The 17081-nt window shown below is 43.1% G+C and overlaps 1 protein-coding gene across 2 annotated transcripts in view; it reads right to left on the bottom strand.

Moving 5' to 3' along the window:
• Positions 1 to 10052: 10052 nt before the first annotated feature.
• Positions 10053 to 17081, bottom strand: part of LOC129817798 (EMILIN-1-like) — a 67800-nt gene continuing 60771 nt past the window's right edge. For both annotated transcript variants that reach the window (XM_055873366.1, XM_055873365.1), the window contains exons 16-17: positions 12848 to 12982; positions 10053 to 12557 (exon numbers count right to left, since the gene is read on the bottom strand). In XM_055873366.1, the coding sequence (XP_055729341.1) occupies positions 12238 to 12557; positions 12848 to 12982 (455 nt within the window). In that variant the 3' untranslated portion in view covers positions 10053 to 12237. The remainder of the gene's footprint in view (positions 12558 to 12847; positions 12983 to 17081) is intronic.

Genomic DNA, 17081 nt, shown 5'->3' on the forward strand with positions numbered 1-17081 from the left:
CTCCCCCTCTACCTCTCGCCATCTCTCTCTACCTCTCGCCGTCTCTCTCCCTCTACCTCTCGCTGTCTCTCTCCCTCTACCTCTCGCTGTCTCTCTCCCTCTACCTCTCGCTGTCTCTCTCCCTCTACCTCTCGCCGTCTCTTTCTCTCCCCCTCTACCTCTCGCCGTCTCTTTCTCTCCCCCTCTACCTCTCGCCGTCTCTTTCTCTCCCCCTCTACCTCTCGCCGTCTCTCTCTCTACCTCTCGCCGTCTCTCTCTCTACCTCTCGCTGTCTCTCTCTCCCCCTCTCTACCTCTCGCCGTCTCTCTCTCTACCTCTCGCTGTCTCTCTCTCCCCCTCTCTACCTCTCGCCGTCTCTCTCTCTACCTCTCGCTGTCTCTCTCCCCCCCTCTACCTCTCGCCGTCTCTCTCTCCCCCTCTCTACCTCTCGCCGTCTCTTTCTCTCACCCTCTACCTCTCGCCGTCTCTCTCTCTACCTCTCGCCGTCTCTTTCTCTCCCCCTCTACCTCTCGCCGTCTCTCTCTACCTCTCGCCGTCTCTCTCTCTCTACCTCTCGCTGTCTCTCTCCCTCTACCTCTCGCTGTCTCTCTCCCTCTACCTCTCGCTGTCTCTCTCCCTCTACCTCTCGCTGTCTCTCTCCCTCTACCTCTCGCTGTCTCTCTCCCTCTACCTCTCGCTGTCTCTCTCCCTCTACTTCTCGCTGTCTCTCTCCCTCTACCTCTCGCTGTCTCTCTCTCCCTCTACCTCTCGCTGTCTCTCTCCCCCCCCTCTACCTCTCGCCGTCTCTTTCTCTCCCCCTCTACCTCTCGCCGTCTCTCTCTCTACCTCTCGCCGTCTCTCTCTCTACCTCTCGCCGTCTCTCTCTCTACCTCTCACTGTCTCTCTCTCCCCCTCTCTACCTCTCGCCGTCTCTCTCTCTACCTCTCGCTGTCTCTCTCTCCCCCTCTCTACCTCTCGCCGTCTCTCTCTCTACCTCTCGCTGTCTCTCTCCCCCCCTCTACCTCTCGCCGTCTCTCTCTCCCCCTCTCTACCTCTCGCCGTCTCTTTCTCTCCCCCTCTACCTCTCGCCGTCTCTCTCTCTACCTCTCGCTGTCTCTCTCTCCCCCTCTCTACCTCTCGCTGTCTCTCTCTTTTCATTTGACTGGTATTGATGTGTGATGGTACTCTGTGGTTAGAGATTGATTCAATCGCTCTGTTCAAATCCCTCACATCCAAAGAACCTATTTAATAGTAAAAGGGCCTATCAGTAGAAGACTCTGACCTTGCAGATACTCCACACACACATCAAACCCTAACCCTGAATAAAACTTTTCCAACAGAATAAAATAAAGTAAAATCAAACCAAAATAAAAAGTATTACTCTCAGGTGTGTATTGAATGGTCTCTGTTATAACTCTCAGGTGTGTGTTGAATGGTCTCTGTTATAACTCTCAGGTGTGTGTGTTGAATGGTCTCTGTTATAACTCTCAGGTGTGTATTGAATGGTCTCTGTTATAACTCTCAGGTGTGTGTTGAATGGTCTCTGTTATAACTCTCAGGTGTGTGTGTTGAATGGTCTCTGTTATAACTCTCAGGTGTATATTGAATGGTCTCTGTTATAACTCTCAGGTGTGTGTTGAATGGTCTCTGTTTTAACTCTCAGGTGTGTGTTGAATGGTCTCTGTTATAACTCTCTGTTATAACTCTCAGGTGTGTATTGAATGGTCTCTGTTATAACTCTCAGGTGTGTGTTGAATGGTCTCTGTTATAACTCTCAGGTGTGTGTTGAACAGTATGCATAAAGCCATTCTCCCTTCTCGTATCCAGTTCTACATTTTACATTTACATTTTAGTCATTTAGCAGACGCTCTTATCCAGAGTGACTTACAGTAGAGTGCATACATTTCATTACATTTTACATACTGAGACAAGGATATCCCTACCGGCCAAACCCTCCCTAACCCGGACGACGCTATGCCAATTGTGCGTCGCCCCACGGACCTCCCGGTTGCGGCCGGCTGCGACAGAGCCTGGGCGCGAACCCAGCCCAGCCTGGGAGCGAACCTAGAGACTCTGGTGGCGCAGCTAGCACTGCGATGCATTGCCCTAGACCACTGCGCCACCCGGGAGAATACCCGGGAGTTCTCTTCCAGGTCTGACATTCTTGTCTGTTAACTGCTTCTGCAGTCTACACTGTGGACACGGGGGGTGGGGGCTGGCCAGAGGGGGTGGGGGCCTGGCCAGAGGGGGTGGGGGCTGGCCAGGACGGGTGGGGGCCTGGCCAGAGGGGGTGGAGGCCTGGCCAGAGGGGGTGGGGGCCTGGCCAGAGGGGGTGGGGGCCTGGCCAGAGGGGGTGGGGGCCTGGCCAGAGGGGGTTAAAATGCTAATAGGCCAAGACTGGGGTCGGCTCCAATTGTCTCTCACATGCTGAGGGGGGGTAGACTGGAGATCAGTGAAGAGAGCCCACCGGTTCACCTTTTGTTCTTGAGCTTGGCATTGCTTGTTGAAGAAGCTCAGGAATCTGGTAGCAGGGGACTCCACATTCCAGGGACAGAGACATGCAGGGACAGAGACATGCAGGGACAGAGACATGCAGGGACAGAAAGGGACATGTAGGGACAGAGACTTGTAGGGACAGAGACATGCAGGGACATGTAGGGACAGAGACTTGTAGGGACAGAAAGGGACATGTAGGGACAGAAAGGGACATGCAGGGACAGAGACATGCAGGGACAGAGACATGCAGGGACAGAGACATGCAGGGACAGAGACATGCAGGGACAGAGACCTGCAGGGACAGAGACCTGCAGGGACAGAGACATGTAGGGACAGAGACCTGCAGGGACAGAGACATGCAGGGACAGAGACATGTAGAGACTCCACCTTCCAGGGACAGAGACATGTAGGGACAGAGACCTGCAGGGACAGAAAGGGACATGTCATTTTTTCCCCTACTGTATTATTGACTGTATGTTTTGTTTATTCCAAGTGTAACTCTGTGTTGTTGTTTGTGTTGCACTGCTTTGCTTTATCTTGTCCAGGTCGCAGTTGTAAATGAGAACTTGTTCTCAACTAACCTACCTGGTTTAAATTAAGGTGATTGTTTTTGTTTTTTTAAAGGTACAGGGACAATGCTTTACTTGATAAATAGTATTATGCACTAAGGGCAAAATACCAACTACAAAAATGTGTACGTAAAAATACAGTAACTTTTTCATAAATAATGTACCGATGCCAATAGAAGATGTAACAGCAGCTTTTCAACAACAAAAAAATAGAGTTTTGTTCATTGCTTTTAGAATTCAGTACAGTGCCTTTGGAAAGTATTCAGACCCCTTTCCTTTTTCCACATGTTACGTTACTGACGTATTCTAATATAGATTAAATTGTTTTTTCCCCCTCATCAATCTGCACACAATATCCCATTATGAGAAACCAAAAACAGGTTTTTAAAATACATTTGTGCTAATTTATTAAAAAGAACAAAATAAAATTTCACATTTACATAAGTATTCAGACCCTTTACTCAGTACTTTGTTGAAGCACCTTTGGCAGTGATTATAGCCTCGAGTCTTCATGGGTATGACGCTACAAGCTTGGCACACCTGTATTTGGGGAGTTCCTCCCATTCTTCTCTGCAGATCCTCTCAAACTGTCATGTCAGGTTGGATGGGGAGCGTCGCTGCACAGCTGTTTTCAGGTCTCAGCAGAGATTGAAGGGATCATGTCCGGGCTCTGACTGGGCCACTCAAGGACATTGAGACTTGTCCCAAAGCCACTCCTGCGTTGTCTTGGCTGTGTGCTTAGGGTCGTTGTCCTGTTGGAAGGTGAACCTTTGCCGTGACGGTCCTGAGCGCTCTGGAGTGGGTTTTCATCAAGGATGTAACATTGCAAAAATCTGAAACTTTCTGTCCAAAAATGATGCAGAAAAGTTCATCCATGCTTTTGTCACTTCTTGATTAGATTACTGCAATCTCCGCTTCCGGATAAAGCACTAAATGAACTTCAGTTAGTGCTAAACACGGCTGCTAGAATCTTGACTAAAACCCCAAAATGTGATCATATTACTCCAGTGCTAGCCTCTCTACACTGGCTTCCTGTTAAAGCAAGGGCTGATTTTGAAGGTTTTACTGCTAACCTACAAAGCATTACATGGGCTTGCTCCTACCTATCTTTCTGATTTGGTCCTGCCGTACATACCTACACGTACGCTACGGTCACAAGATGCAGGCCTCCTTATTGTCCCCAGAATTTCTAAGCAAACAGCTGGAGGCAGGGCTTTCTCCTATAGAGCTCCATTTTTATGGAATGGTCTGCCTACCCATGTGAGAGACACAAACTCAGTCTCAACCTTTAAGTCTTTATTGAAGACTCATCTCCTCAGTAAGTCCTATGATTGAATGTAGTCAGGCCAGGGAGTGTGAAGGTGAACGGAAAGGCACTGGAGCAACGAACTGCCCTTGCTGTCTCTGCCTGGCCGGTTCCCCTCTCTCCACTGGGATTCTCTGCCTTTAACCCTATTACAGGGGCTGAGTCACTGGCTTACTGGTGCTCTTCCATGCCGTCCCTAGGAGGGGTGCATCACTTGAGTGTGTTGAGTCACTGACGTGATCTTCCTGTCTGGGTTGGTGCCCCCCTCGGGTTCGTGCCGTGGGGGAGATCTTTGTGGGCTATACTCTGCCTTGTCTCAGGGTAGTAAGTTGGTGGTTGAAGATTTCCCTCTTGTGGTGTGGGGGCTCTGCTGTGGCAAAGTGGGTGGGGTTATATCCTGCCTGTTTGGCCCTGTCCGGGGGTATCGTCGGACGGGGCCACAGTGTCTCCCGACCCTTCCTGTCTCAGCCTCCAGTATTTATGCTGCAGTAGTTTGTGTCGGGGGCTAGGGTCAGTCTGTTATATTTGGAGTATTTGTATTTATCCTGTCTTATCCGGTTTCCTGCGTGAATTTAAGTATGTTCCCTCTGATTCTCTCTCTCTCTCTCCCCTCCCAGAGGACCTGAGCCCTCAGGACTACCTGGCCTGATGACTCCTTGCTGTCCACCTGGTCATGCTGCTGCTCCAGTTTCAACTGTTCTGCCTGCGGCTATGGAACCCTGACCTGTTCACCGGACGTGCTACCTGTCTCAGACCTGCTGTTTTTCGACTCTCTGCCGCACCTGCTGTCTCTAACTCTAAATGCTCGGCTATGAAAAGCCAACGGACATTTTTTTGAGGTGCTGACCTGTTGCACCCTCTACAACCACTGATTTATTATTATTTGACCCTGCTGGTCATCTATGAACGTTTGAACATCTTGGCCATGTTCTGTTATAATCTCCACCCGGCACAGCCAGAAGAGGACTGGCCACCCCTCAGAGCCTGGTTCCTCTCTAGGTTTCTTCCTAGGTTCCTGCCTTTGTAGGGAGTTTTTCCTAGCCACTGTGTTTTTAAGCTGGGTTTCTGTACAGCACTTTGAGATATCGGCTGATGTAAAAGGGTTTTATAAAAACATTTGATTGATTGATCTCTCTGTACTTTGCTCTGTTCATCTTTTCCTCTTTCCTGACTAGTCTCCCAGTCCCTGGTGCTGAAAAATATCCCCACAACATGATGCTGCCACCACCATGCTTCACCGTAGGGATGGTGCCAGGTTTCCTCCAGACGTGACGCTTGGCATTCAGGCCAAAGTGTTCAATCTTGGTTTCATCATAACAAAGAATCTTGTTTTTCATGGTCTCAGAGTCTATAGGTAACCTTTTACAGAGAAGTGGCTTCGTCTAGCCACTCTACCATAAAGGCCTAATTGGTGGAGTACTGCAGAGATGGTTGTCCTTCTGGAAGGTTCTCCCATCTCCACAGAGGAACTCTAGAACTCTGTCAGAGTGACCACCGGGTTCTTGGTCACCTTCCAGACCAAGGCCCTTCTCCCCCGATTACTCAGTTTGGCCGGGCGGCCAGCTCTAGGAAGAGTCTTGGTGGTTCCAAACTTCTTCCTTGTAAGAATGATGGAGGCCACTGTGTTCTTGGGGACCTTAAATGCTGCAGAAATGTTTTGGTACCCTTCCCCAGATCTGTGCCTCGACACAATCCTGTCTCTGAGCTCTACGAACAATTCCTTCGACCTCATGGCTTGGTTTTTGCTCAGACGTGCACTGTCAACTGTTGTACCTTATATAGACAGGTGTGTGCCTTTCCAAATCATGTCCAATCAATTGAATTTACCACCGGTGGACTCCAATCAATTTGTAGAAACATCTCAAGGATGATCAATGGAAACAGGAGCTCTGGAAACGAGTCTCATAGCAAAAGGTCTGAATACTTGTGTAAATAAGGTATTTCAGGTTTTTATTTTTAATACATTTGCATAAATGTACCGACAGGGCACCATCTCTGTACGTACAGGGCACCGTCTCTGTACCGACAGGGCACCGTCTCTGTACCGACAGGACACCGTCTCTGTACCGACAGGGCACCGTCTCTGTACCTACAGGGCACCGTCTCTGTACCGACAGGACACCATCTCTGTACCGACAGGACACCGTCTCTGTACCGACAGGGCACCGTCTCTGTACGTACCAGATGTACATACTTGCTGTCCTGTTGTAGTTTGACTTTACCCCAGTAACAACCAATAGTAAAACTGTCATATAATGTTGGCCAGTAGAGGTCACCATACACCATAAGGACAGCGACATCCTCTCCTGCAGTGGTGTAAATATTTAGGTAGTACTTTTAAGTATTGTTACTTAAGTAGTTTTTTGGGGTGTCTGTACCTAACTATTTATATTTTTTACAACTTTTACTTCACTACATTCCTAAAAAAAATAAAGTACTTTTTACTCCTTACATTTTCCCTGACACCCAAAGTATTTGATACATTTTGAATGCTTAGCAGGACAGGAAAATTGTCTAATTCACGCACTCATCAAGAAAACATCCCTGGTCATCCCTACTGCCTCTGATCTGGAGGACTCACTAAACAGAGAACATCCCTGGTCGTCCCTACTGCCTCTGATCTGGAGGACTCACTAAACAGAGAACATCCCTGGTCATCCCTACTGTCTCTGATCTGGAGGACTCACTAAACAGAGAACATCCCTGGTCATCCCTACTGCCTCTGATCTGGAGGACTCACTAAATACAAATGCTTCTTTGTAAATTATGTCAGTGTTGAACTGAGCCCCTGGCTATCCGTAAATACAAGAAAATCGTGTTGTCTGTTTTGCTTAATATAAGGATTTTTTAAATATTTCTTGGTTTTATTTTTATTTAACCTTGATTTAACTAGGCAAGTCAGTTAAGAACAAATTCTTATTTACAATGACGGCCAAACCCGGACGATATTCGGCCAATTGTGCGCTGCCCTTTAACTTTTGATACTTAAGTACATTTAAAACCAAATACTTTTAGAATCTTTCTCAAGTAGTATTTTACTGGGTGACTTTCAATTGAGTCATTTTCTTTTAAGTTCATTTTCATTGAGTAAAAGTAAAGATCAGTACTTTTTCCACCACTGCTGTCTCGCTACATCCTGTCCTGCTACATCCGGTCCTGCTACACCCTGTCCTGCTACACCCTGTCCTGCTACATCCTGTCCTGCTACACCCTGTCCTGCTACATCCTGTCCTGCTACATCCTGTCCTGCTACATCCTGTCCTGCTACATCCTGTCCTGCTAAATCCTGTCCTGCTACATCCTGTCCTGCTACACCCTGTCCTGCTACATCCTGTCCTGCTACATCCTGTCCTGCTACACCCTGTCTTGCTACACCCTGTCCTGCTACACCCTGTCCTGCTACATCCTGTCCTGCTACACCCTGTCCTGCTACATCCTGTCCTGCTACACCCTGTCTTGCTACACCCTGTCCTGCTACATCCTGTCCTGCTACATCCTGTCCTGCTACATCCTGTCCTGCTACACCCTGTCCTGCTACACCCTGTCCTGCTACATCCTGTCCTGCTACACCCTGTCCTGCTACACCCGGTCCTGCTACACCCTGTCCTGCTACATCCTGTCCTGCTACACCCTGTCCTGCTACATCCTGTCCTGCTACATCCTGTCCTGCTACACCCTGTCTTGCTACACCCTGTCCTGCTACATCCTGTCCTGCTACATCCTGTCCTGCTACACCCTGTCCTGCTACACCCTGTCCTGCTACATCCTGTCCTGCTACACCCTGTCCTGCTACACCCTGTCCTGCTACATCCTGTCCTGCTACATCCTGTCCTGCTACACCCTGTCTTGCTACATCCTGTCCTGCTACATCCTGTCCTGCTACATCCTGTCCTGCTTGGTCTCAATTTCCCTTGTTGACACTGGATCACTGATATGAGTCATTGTGGCCTGGAATGAAACAGAAACAGTTAACCGCCAATATGAGTTTTGACAAGTCCGTTATTAGTGATGAACGAGAAAATATACAGAGGCTGGACATTCTCTGAATACTTTGTAAACCACAGATTAGGTTGCTTTGTGAAGGATGCATCCCTAAAAACATCCCATTACGAAGACAGATTCCATCCTCCTGAACTCTAATACACCAGATGTCCAGAAAAAAAAGTGTTGTGAAGTGTTGGTCCCATGTTTCATGAGCTGAAATAAACGATCCCAGAAATGTTCCATATGCACAAAAAGCTGATTTCTCTCAAATTTTGTGCACACATTTCTTTACATCCCTGTTAATGAGCATTTCTCCTTTGCCAAGACAATCCATCCACCTGACAGACGTGGCATATCAAGAAGCTGATTAAACAGCATGATTATTACACAGGTGCACCTTGTGCTGGGGCCAATAAAAGGCCACTCTAAAATATGCAGTTTTGACACACAACACAATGAAACAGACTCAAGTTTTGAGGGAGCGTGCAATTGGCATGCTGAATGCAGGAATGTCCACCAGAGCCGTTGCCAGATAATTGAATGTTCATTTCTCAACCATAAGCCGCCTCCGTTGTTTTATAGAATTTGGCAGTACGTCCAACCGGCCTCACATTCGCAGACCACATTCGCAGACCTTCTTCACCTGCAGGAATGTCTGAGACCAGCCACCGGACAGCTGATGGGTTTGCACAACCGAAGAATTTCTGTACAAACTGTGCTCGTCGTCCTCACCAGGGTCTTGACCCGATTGCAGTTCGGCGTCGTAACCGACTTCAGTGGGCAAATGCTGACCTTCGATGGCCACTGGAATGCTGGAGAAGTGTCCTCTTCAAGGATGAATCCACGTTTCAATTGTACTGGACAGATGACAGTATGGCGTTGTGTGGGTGAGTGGTTTGCTGATGTCAACGTTGTGAACAGAGTTCCCCATGGTGGCGGTGGGGTTATGGTATGAGCAGGTATAAGCTACAGACAACGAACACAATGGCAATTTATTGATGGCAATTTGAATGCACAGAGATAACGTGATGAGTTCCTGAGGCCCATTGTGATGCCATTTCTCCACCTACATCACCTCATGTTTCAGCATGTAAATTCACAGCCCCATGCCTCAAGGATCTGTACACAATTCCAGGAAGCTAAAAATGTCCCAGTTCTTCTATGGCCTGCATAATCACCAGACATGTCATCTATTGAGCATGTTTGGGATGCTCTGGATCGACGTGTACAACAGCGTGTTCCAGTTCCCGCCAATATCCAGCAACTTCACACAGCCATTGGAGAGGAGTGGGACAACCTTCCACAGGCCACAATCAACAGCCTGATCAACTCTATGTGAAGGAGATGTGCAGTTCGGAGGAGATGTGCAGCTGCATGAGGCAAATGGTGGTCACACCAGACACTGGCTGGTTTTCTGATCCACACCCCTACTTCTTTTCTTTAAGGTATCTGTGACCAACAGATACATATCTGTATTCCTAGTCATGTGAAATCCATAGATTAGGGTCTAATGAATTTATTTAAATTGACTGATTTCCTCATACGAAGTGTAACTCAGTAAAATCCTAGAGATTGTTGTGTGTTCGCATTTTTATATTTTTGTTCAGTGTTTTTTTTTTTTAAATGTATTGCTAATGTGAAGGTCAAAGTTCACATCTTTGTATTCAACGCTTTCCTTATTATTATGATTATTATCAATAACAAGAGTTAAGACTACATGTGGAAAAGTGATCTGTATTGGAGTCACATGTGGCAAACAAAACAAAAACACAAACCTAATAAAAACAAAGCAAAAGCATACAGTCACAACTAATTACTAATATATGACCAAAAAATATACATACAAATATTTACATACTATTGAGGTTGTACATCAACGCATACAAAAACACATATTACAAAGTAAATTGCATTTCCAAACTGTCTGGTTCAAGACTTTAGGAAATTCTGGCAACATATGGCATGCAAAAATACAATGTGCATCTGAAAAGGCACCCATTTTATTTATTTATTTATATATATTTTAGTGCACTTGGTCCAATGTAGTGTACTATAGTTAGAATAGGATACCATTGGGGACAGAGCCGTAAATGTCATTTCTGATGATAATGTTCCTCGATAGTGTCAACATATGAACATTCCACTAGGGGGTCTTCCTGTACTGTATCGGACTGAATTCAAATACTTTGAAAAAGGAAAGGCATGTTAATTGGCCGAGTGAGGGAAGGACACAGGAAACATGGTGTTTGTCCCAAATGGCACCCTATTCCCTACCTTAGTACACTACTTTTTGACCAGGCACATGGTTTCTTGGCTGAGGTTTAAATTCATGGACGGATAGAGGGATGCGTACCCTGCTCATCAGTGTTATCTGTGGCTCTGAATAGGGTTGACAGAGAAACAGAGAGGACACACGTTTTACAGTTGACCCTCGACCTTCGCCAAGTTTATATGACCCTTATGGCTACATTCGAGATTCTGAGAAGAAATCTTTCTCTTGAGTCCTTGGATATATTAATGGGATGTTCCTCAAATTTTCTTTTTCTGTTTGAGTTCTAGAACAAATTAATGGAATGTTCCTCAAATGTTCTTTTTCTGTTTGAGTTCTAGAACAAATTACTGGAATGTTCCTCAAATGTTCTTTTTCTGTTTGAGTTCTAGAACAAATTACTGGAATGTTCCTCAAATGTTCTTTTTCTGTTTGAGTTCTAGAACAAATTACTGGAATGTTCCTCAAATGTTCTTTTTCTGTTTGAGTTCTAGAACAAATTACTGGAATGTTCCTCAAATGTTCTTTTTCTGTTTGAGTTCTAGAACAAATTAATGGAATGTTCCTCAAATGTTCTTTTTCTTTCTAAGTTCTAGAACAAAAGTCATAATGAGCACCAGCATAACTTTGTTTGTTGCTGGTCTGCTCCCACACGCTGAAATTGCTTTGTTACTTGTGAAAAATGTGCTTATTGTTGCATTTCTCTTCAATCTGTTTGCACACGTGAAATAGATAGTGTGAGTAATTTAGACTGAATATACAAAATACTTCAGAACCACTTTGACATAGAATGTGTGCAATAAACAGATTCTAGAACAACAACCCATCCCAGTCATATTTGTGGGTGTATCAGTCTACATGGAACAAAAATACTTAGCATTATTTTGTGATCCTTTCAAAAATATACTATAGTTTGCTTTGACGTTAAAGAATATGTGTGAGACCTCAAGGCCAGCTTATGAAAATAAGTGAAACATTAAAGTTGATAGTGCCGAACAAACTATTAAAATAATATAACATGTAAAACCCTGCAGTGGCATCTCTTTCGAAAGGAAATGAATGTCAAAGACATGATGTTTAACCCCACTGGGAACACGACGGTTGTTCCCACGTCATTTCAATGTAATTACATTGAACCAACGTGGAATAGACTCTGAATCGACATCTGTGCCCAGTGGGATTCCTGTTTGCTCCGAGCTGTGAAACACAAAAACCAAATCATCAAATGGATAGATTGATAAAAGTATATCTTTCTTTCTTCTATTTCATTCATGAAGGTATCTCTCTTGCCCGGTTTGATTCATTCATGAAGGTATCTCTCTTGCCCGGTTTGATTCATTCATGAAGGTATCTCTCTTGCCCGGTTTGATTCATTCATGAAGGTATCTCTCTTGGCGGTTTGATTCATTCATGAAGGTATCTCTCTTGCCCGGTTTGATTCATTCATGAAGGTATCTCTCTTGGCGGTTTGATTCATTCATGAAGGTATCTCTCTTGCCCGGTTTGATTCAATTGTTGATCTCAAGACACTGTCCTCTCAGTCACTTCTGTCTGTCTCTGTAAGCACCAATTAGACTCATCCCTCTCCTTCAGTCCAGCCAATCAGAAGGCCTCACACTGACAGTCTAGCCCAATCAGACGGTCTCATACAGCAGCATCCCGCTGAAGATGGTGAGGGGTTCTGAGGAGTGGGCCAGTTTCCCGGTGACCAGGTCGATGCAGACGGTATCTCCCACCTTCATAGGGAGGACGATGTTGAAGACAGCCAGGGCTCCGGGCGTGTGTCTGGCCTCTGCCATGGGTTTCTCCAGTCCCTCTGGTTGGTAGCCTGCAGAGTCCCCACGCGCCACGCCGTAGTTAGACTTAGATAGGACAGCCTCAATCTTCACATTCTTATGGCCTGTCAGGGTAGCGCTGAAGAAGTATTTACCACTCACTGGGGCTGTGAAGTAACCTGGGGAGACAGAGACGTGCAGGCGGGTTATAATACCAGTAATATTAACTTTCATTTCGAGCGACAACAAAGTTGTCAAATAATAACAACATAGTAAATAAAAGGAATCGTTGGCGTCTCGTGATGACTTTTGCAGTTAAAACAAGCACAGCATAATATCTGAATTAACATGCAATAAAGTACACAAGCTTTTACTCAAATTGAAAATGATTTAAGAACTAAGATGGTAAGGCCTTGACAGAGATATATACATGTACAACTCCTCTCCTGTTTAATACCCAAACACACACCTGTGCCTGGGTTATAGACATCCTTCTCATTGACAAAGATCTTGTTGAAGACTATGGTTCCAGCCCTGGCCTGAGGGCGGGTCAGAGCTGCTGAGAAGGACAGACGAGGAACATGGGCATCTGATCCTGCTGGACCTGGTATCAGGAGAGAGAGGTGTGTTTACTGGTATCAGGGGAGAGAGTTGTGTTTACTGGTATCAGGAGAGAGAGGTGTGTTTACTGGTATCAGGGGAGAGGTGTGTTTACTGGTATCAGGAGAGAGAGGTGTGTTTACTGGTGTCAGGAGAGAGAGGTGTGTTTACTGGTATCAGGAGAGAGAGGTGTGTTTACTGGTATCAGGGGAGAGAGGTGTGTTTACTGGTATCAGGAGAGAGAGGTGTGTTTACTGGTGTCAGGAGAGAGAGGTGTGTTTACTGGTATCAGGAGAGAGAGGTGTGTTTACTGGTGTCAGGGGAGAGAGGTGTTTACTGGTATCAGGGGAGAGAGGTGTGTTTACTGGTATCAGGAGAGAGGTGTGTTTACTGGTATCAGGGGAGAGGTGTGTGTTTACTGGTGTCAGGGGAGAGAGGTGTGTTTACTGGTATCAGGAGAGAGAGGTGTGTTTACTGGTGTCAGGAGAGAGAGGTGTGTTTACTGGTATCAGGGGAGAGAGGTGTGTTTACTGGTATCAGGAGAGAGAGGTGTGTTTACTGGTATCAGGAGAGAGAGGTGTGTTTACTGGTATCAGGAGAGAGAGGTGTGTTTACTGGTATCAGGAGAGAGAGGTGTGTTTACTGGTGTCAGGAGAGAGAGGTGTGTTTACTGGTATCAGGGGAGAGAGGTGTTTACTGGTATCAGGGGAGAGAGGTGTGTTTACTGGTATCAGGAGAGAGAGGTGTGTTTACTGGTGTCAGGAGAGAGAGGTGTGTTTACTGGTATCAGGGGAGAGAGTTGTGTTTACTGGTGTCAGGAGAGAGAGGTGTGTTTACTGGTATCAGGGGAGAGGTGTGTTTACTGGTATCAGGGGAGAGAGGTGTGTTTACTGGTATCAGGAGAGAGAGGTGTGTTTACTGGTATCAGGAGAGAGAGGTGTGTTTACTGGTATCAGGGGAGAGAGGTGTGTTTACTGGTATCAGGAGAGAGAGGTGTGTTTTACTGGTATCAGGAGAGAGGTGTGTTTACTGGTATCAGGAGAGAGAGGTGTGTTTTACTGGTATCAGGGGAGAGAGGTGTGTTTACTGGTATCAGGGGAGAGAGGTGTGTTTACTGGTATCAGGAGAGAGAGGTGTGTTTACTGGTATCAGGAGAGAGAGGTGTGTTTACTGGTATCAGGGGAGAGAGGTGTGTTTACTGGTATCAGGAGAGAGAGGTGTGTTTACTGGTATCAGGAGAGAGAGGTGTGTTTACTGGTATCAGGAGAGAGAGGTGTGTTTACTGGTATCAGGGGAGAGAGCTGTGTTTACTGGTATCAGGGGAGAGGTGTATTTACTGGTATCAGGAGAGAGAGGTGTGTTTACTGGTATCAGGGGAGAGAGGTGTGTTTACTGGTATCAGGAGAGAGGTGTGTTTACTGGTATCAGGAGAGAGAGGTGTGTTTACTGGTGTCAGGGGAGAGAGGTGTGTTTATAAATGTAGATGTATCATAACACAATAGGTCTTCACATTGGTGGTATTAGTTAGAACATAGCCTGTGTAGACGCAATACAGCAGATGATGACTTAAAGTACTTAAAATGTACTTAAAAGGCTACAGTACAGTACATACAAAACAGTAGAGTACATACAGGAAATACAGTAGAGTACATACAAAACAGTAGAGTACAGTATAGTAGAGTACATACAGTACAGTATAGTACAGTAGAGTACATACAGTACAGCATAGTACAGTAGAGTACATACAGTATAGTAGAGTAGATACAGGAAATACAGTACATACAGTAGAGTACATACAGGACAGTACATACAGGAAATACAGTACACACAGTACAGTATAGTACAGTAGAGTACATACAGGACAGTACAGTGCATACACAGTATAAACATACACACTAACAAACACTAACAATATAACAAACATAACAAAGACTAACAAACATAACAAACACTAACAATATAACAAACACTAACAATATAACAAACACTAACAATATAACAAACACTAACAATATAACAAACATAACAAACACTAACAATATAACAAACATAACAAACACTAACAATATAACAAACATAACAAACACTAACAAACATAACAATATAACAAACACTAACAATATAACAAACATAACAATATAACAAACACTAACAAACACTAACAATATAACAAACACTAACAAACATAACAAACACTAACAATATAACAAACACTAACAATATAACAAACACTAACAATATAACAAACACTAACAATATAACAAACACTAACAAACACTAACAAACACTAACAAACACTAACAATATAACAAACACTAACAATATAACAAACACTAACAATATAACAAACACTAACAATATAACAAACACTAACAAACACTAACAAACACTAACAAACACTAACAAACACTAACAAACACTAACAATATAACAAACACTAACAATATAACAAACACTAACAAACACTAACAATATAACAAACACTAACAATATAACAAACACTAACAATATAACAAACACTAACAATATAACAAACACTAACAATATAACAAACACTAACAAACACTAACAATATAACAAACACTAACAAACACTAACAAACACTAACAATATAACAAACACTAACAATATAACAAACACTAACAAACACTAACAAACACTAACAATATAACAAACACTAACAATATAACAAACACTAACAATATAACAAACACTAACAATATAACAAACACTAACAATATAACAAACACTAACAATATAACAAACACTAACAAACACTAACAATATAACAAACACTAACAATATAACAAACACTAATAATATAACAAACACTAACAAACACTAACAATATAACAAACACTAACAAACACTAACAAACACTAACAAACACTAACAATATAACAAACACTAACAAACACTAACAAACACTAACAAACACTAACAAACACTAACAATATAACAAACACTAACAATATAACAAACACTAACAATATAACAAACACTAACAATATAACAAACACTAACAATATAACAAACACTAACAAACACTAACAATATAACAAACACTAACAAACACTAACAAACACTAACAATATAACAAACACTAACAATATAACAAACACTAACAAACACTAACAAACACTAACAAACACTAACAAACACTAACAATATAACAAACACTAACAATATAACAAACATAACAAACACTAACAAACACTAACAAACACTAACAATATAACAAACACTAACAAACACTAACAAACACTAACAATATAACAAACACTAACAATATAACAAACACTAACAATATAACAAACACTAACAAACACTAACAATATAACAAACACTAACAAACACTAACAATATAACAAACACTAACAATATAACAAACACTAACAAACACTAACAAACACTAACAAACACTAACAAACACTAACAATATAACAAACACTAACAAACACTAACAAACACTAACAAACACTAACAATATAACAAACACTAACAATATAACAAACACTAACAAACACTAACAATATAACAAACACTAACAATATAACAAACACTAACAAACACTAACAAACACTAACAAACACTAACAATATAACAAACACTAACAAACACTAACAATATAACAAACATTAACAAACACTAACAATATAACAAACACTAACAAACACTAACAATATAACAAACACTAACAAACACTAACAATATAACAAACACTAACAAACACTAACAAACACTAACAATATAACAAACACTAACAATATAACAAACACTAACAAACACTAACAATATAACAAAAACTAACAAACACTAACAATATAACAAACACTAACAAACACTAACAAACACTAACAATATAACAAACACTAACAATATAACAAACACTAACAATATAACAAACACTAACAATATAACAAACATAACAATATAACAAACACTAACAATATAACAAACACTAACAATATAACAAACACTAACAATATAACAAACACTAACAATATAACAAACACTAACAATATAACAAACACTAACAATATAACAAACACTAACAATATAACAAACACTAACAAACACTAACAATATAACAAACACTAACA

This window comes from Salvelinus fontinalis, chromosome 20 (assembly GCF_029448725.1).
Source record: "Salvelinus fontinalis isolate EN_2023a chromosome 20, ASM2944872v1, whole genome shotgun sequence".
In the NCBI taxonomy this organism is placed as follows: domain Eukaryota; kingdom Metazoa; phylum Chordata; class Actinopteri; order Salmoniformes; family Salmonidae; genus Salvelinus; species Salvelinus fontinalis.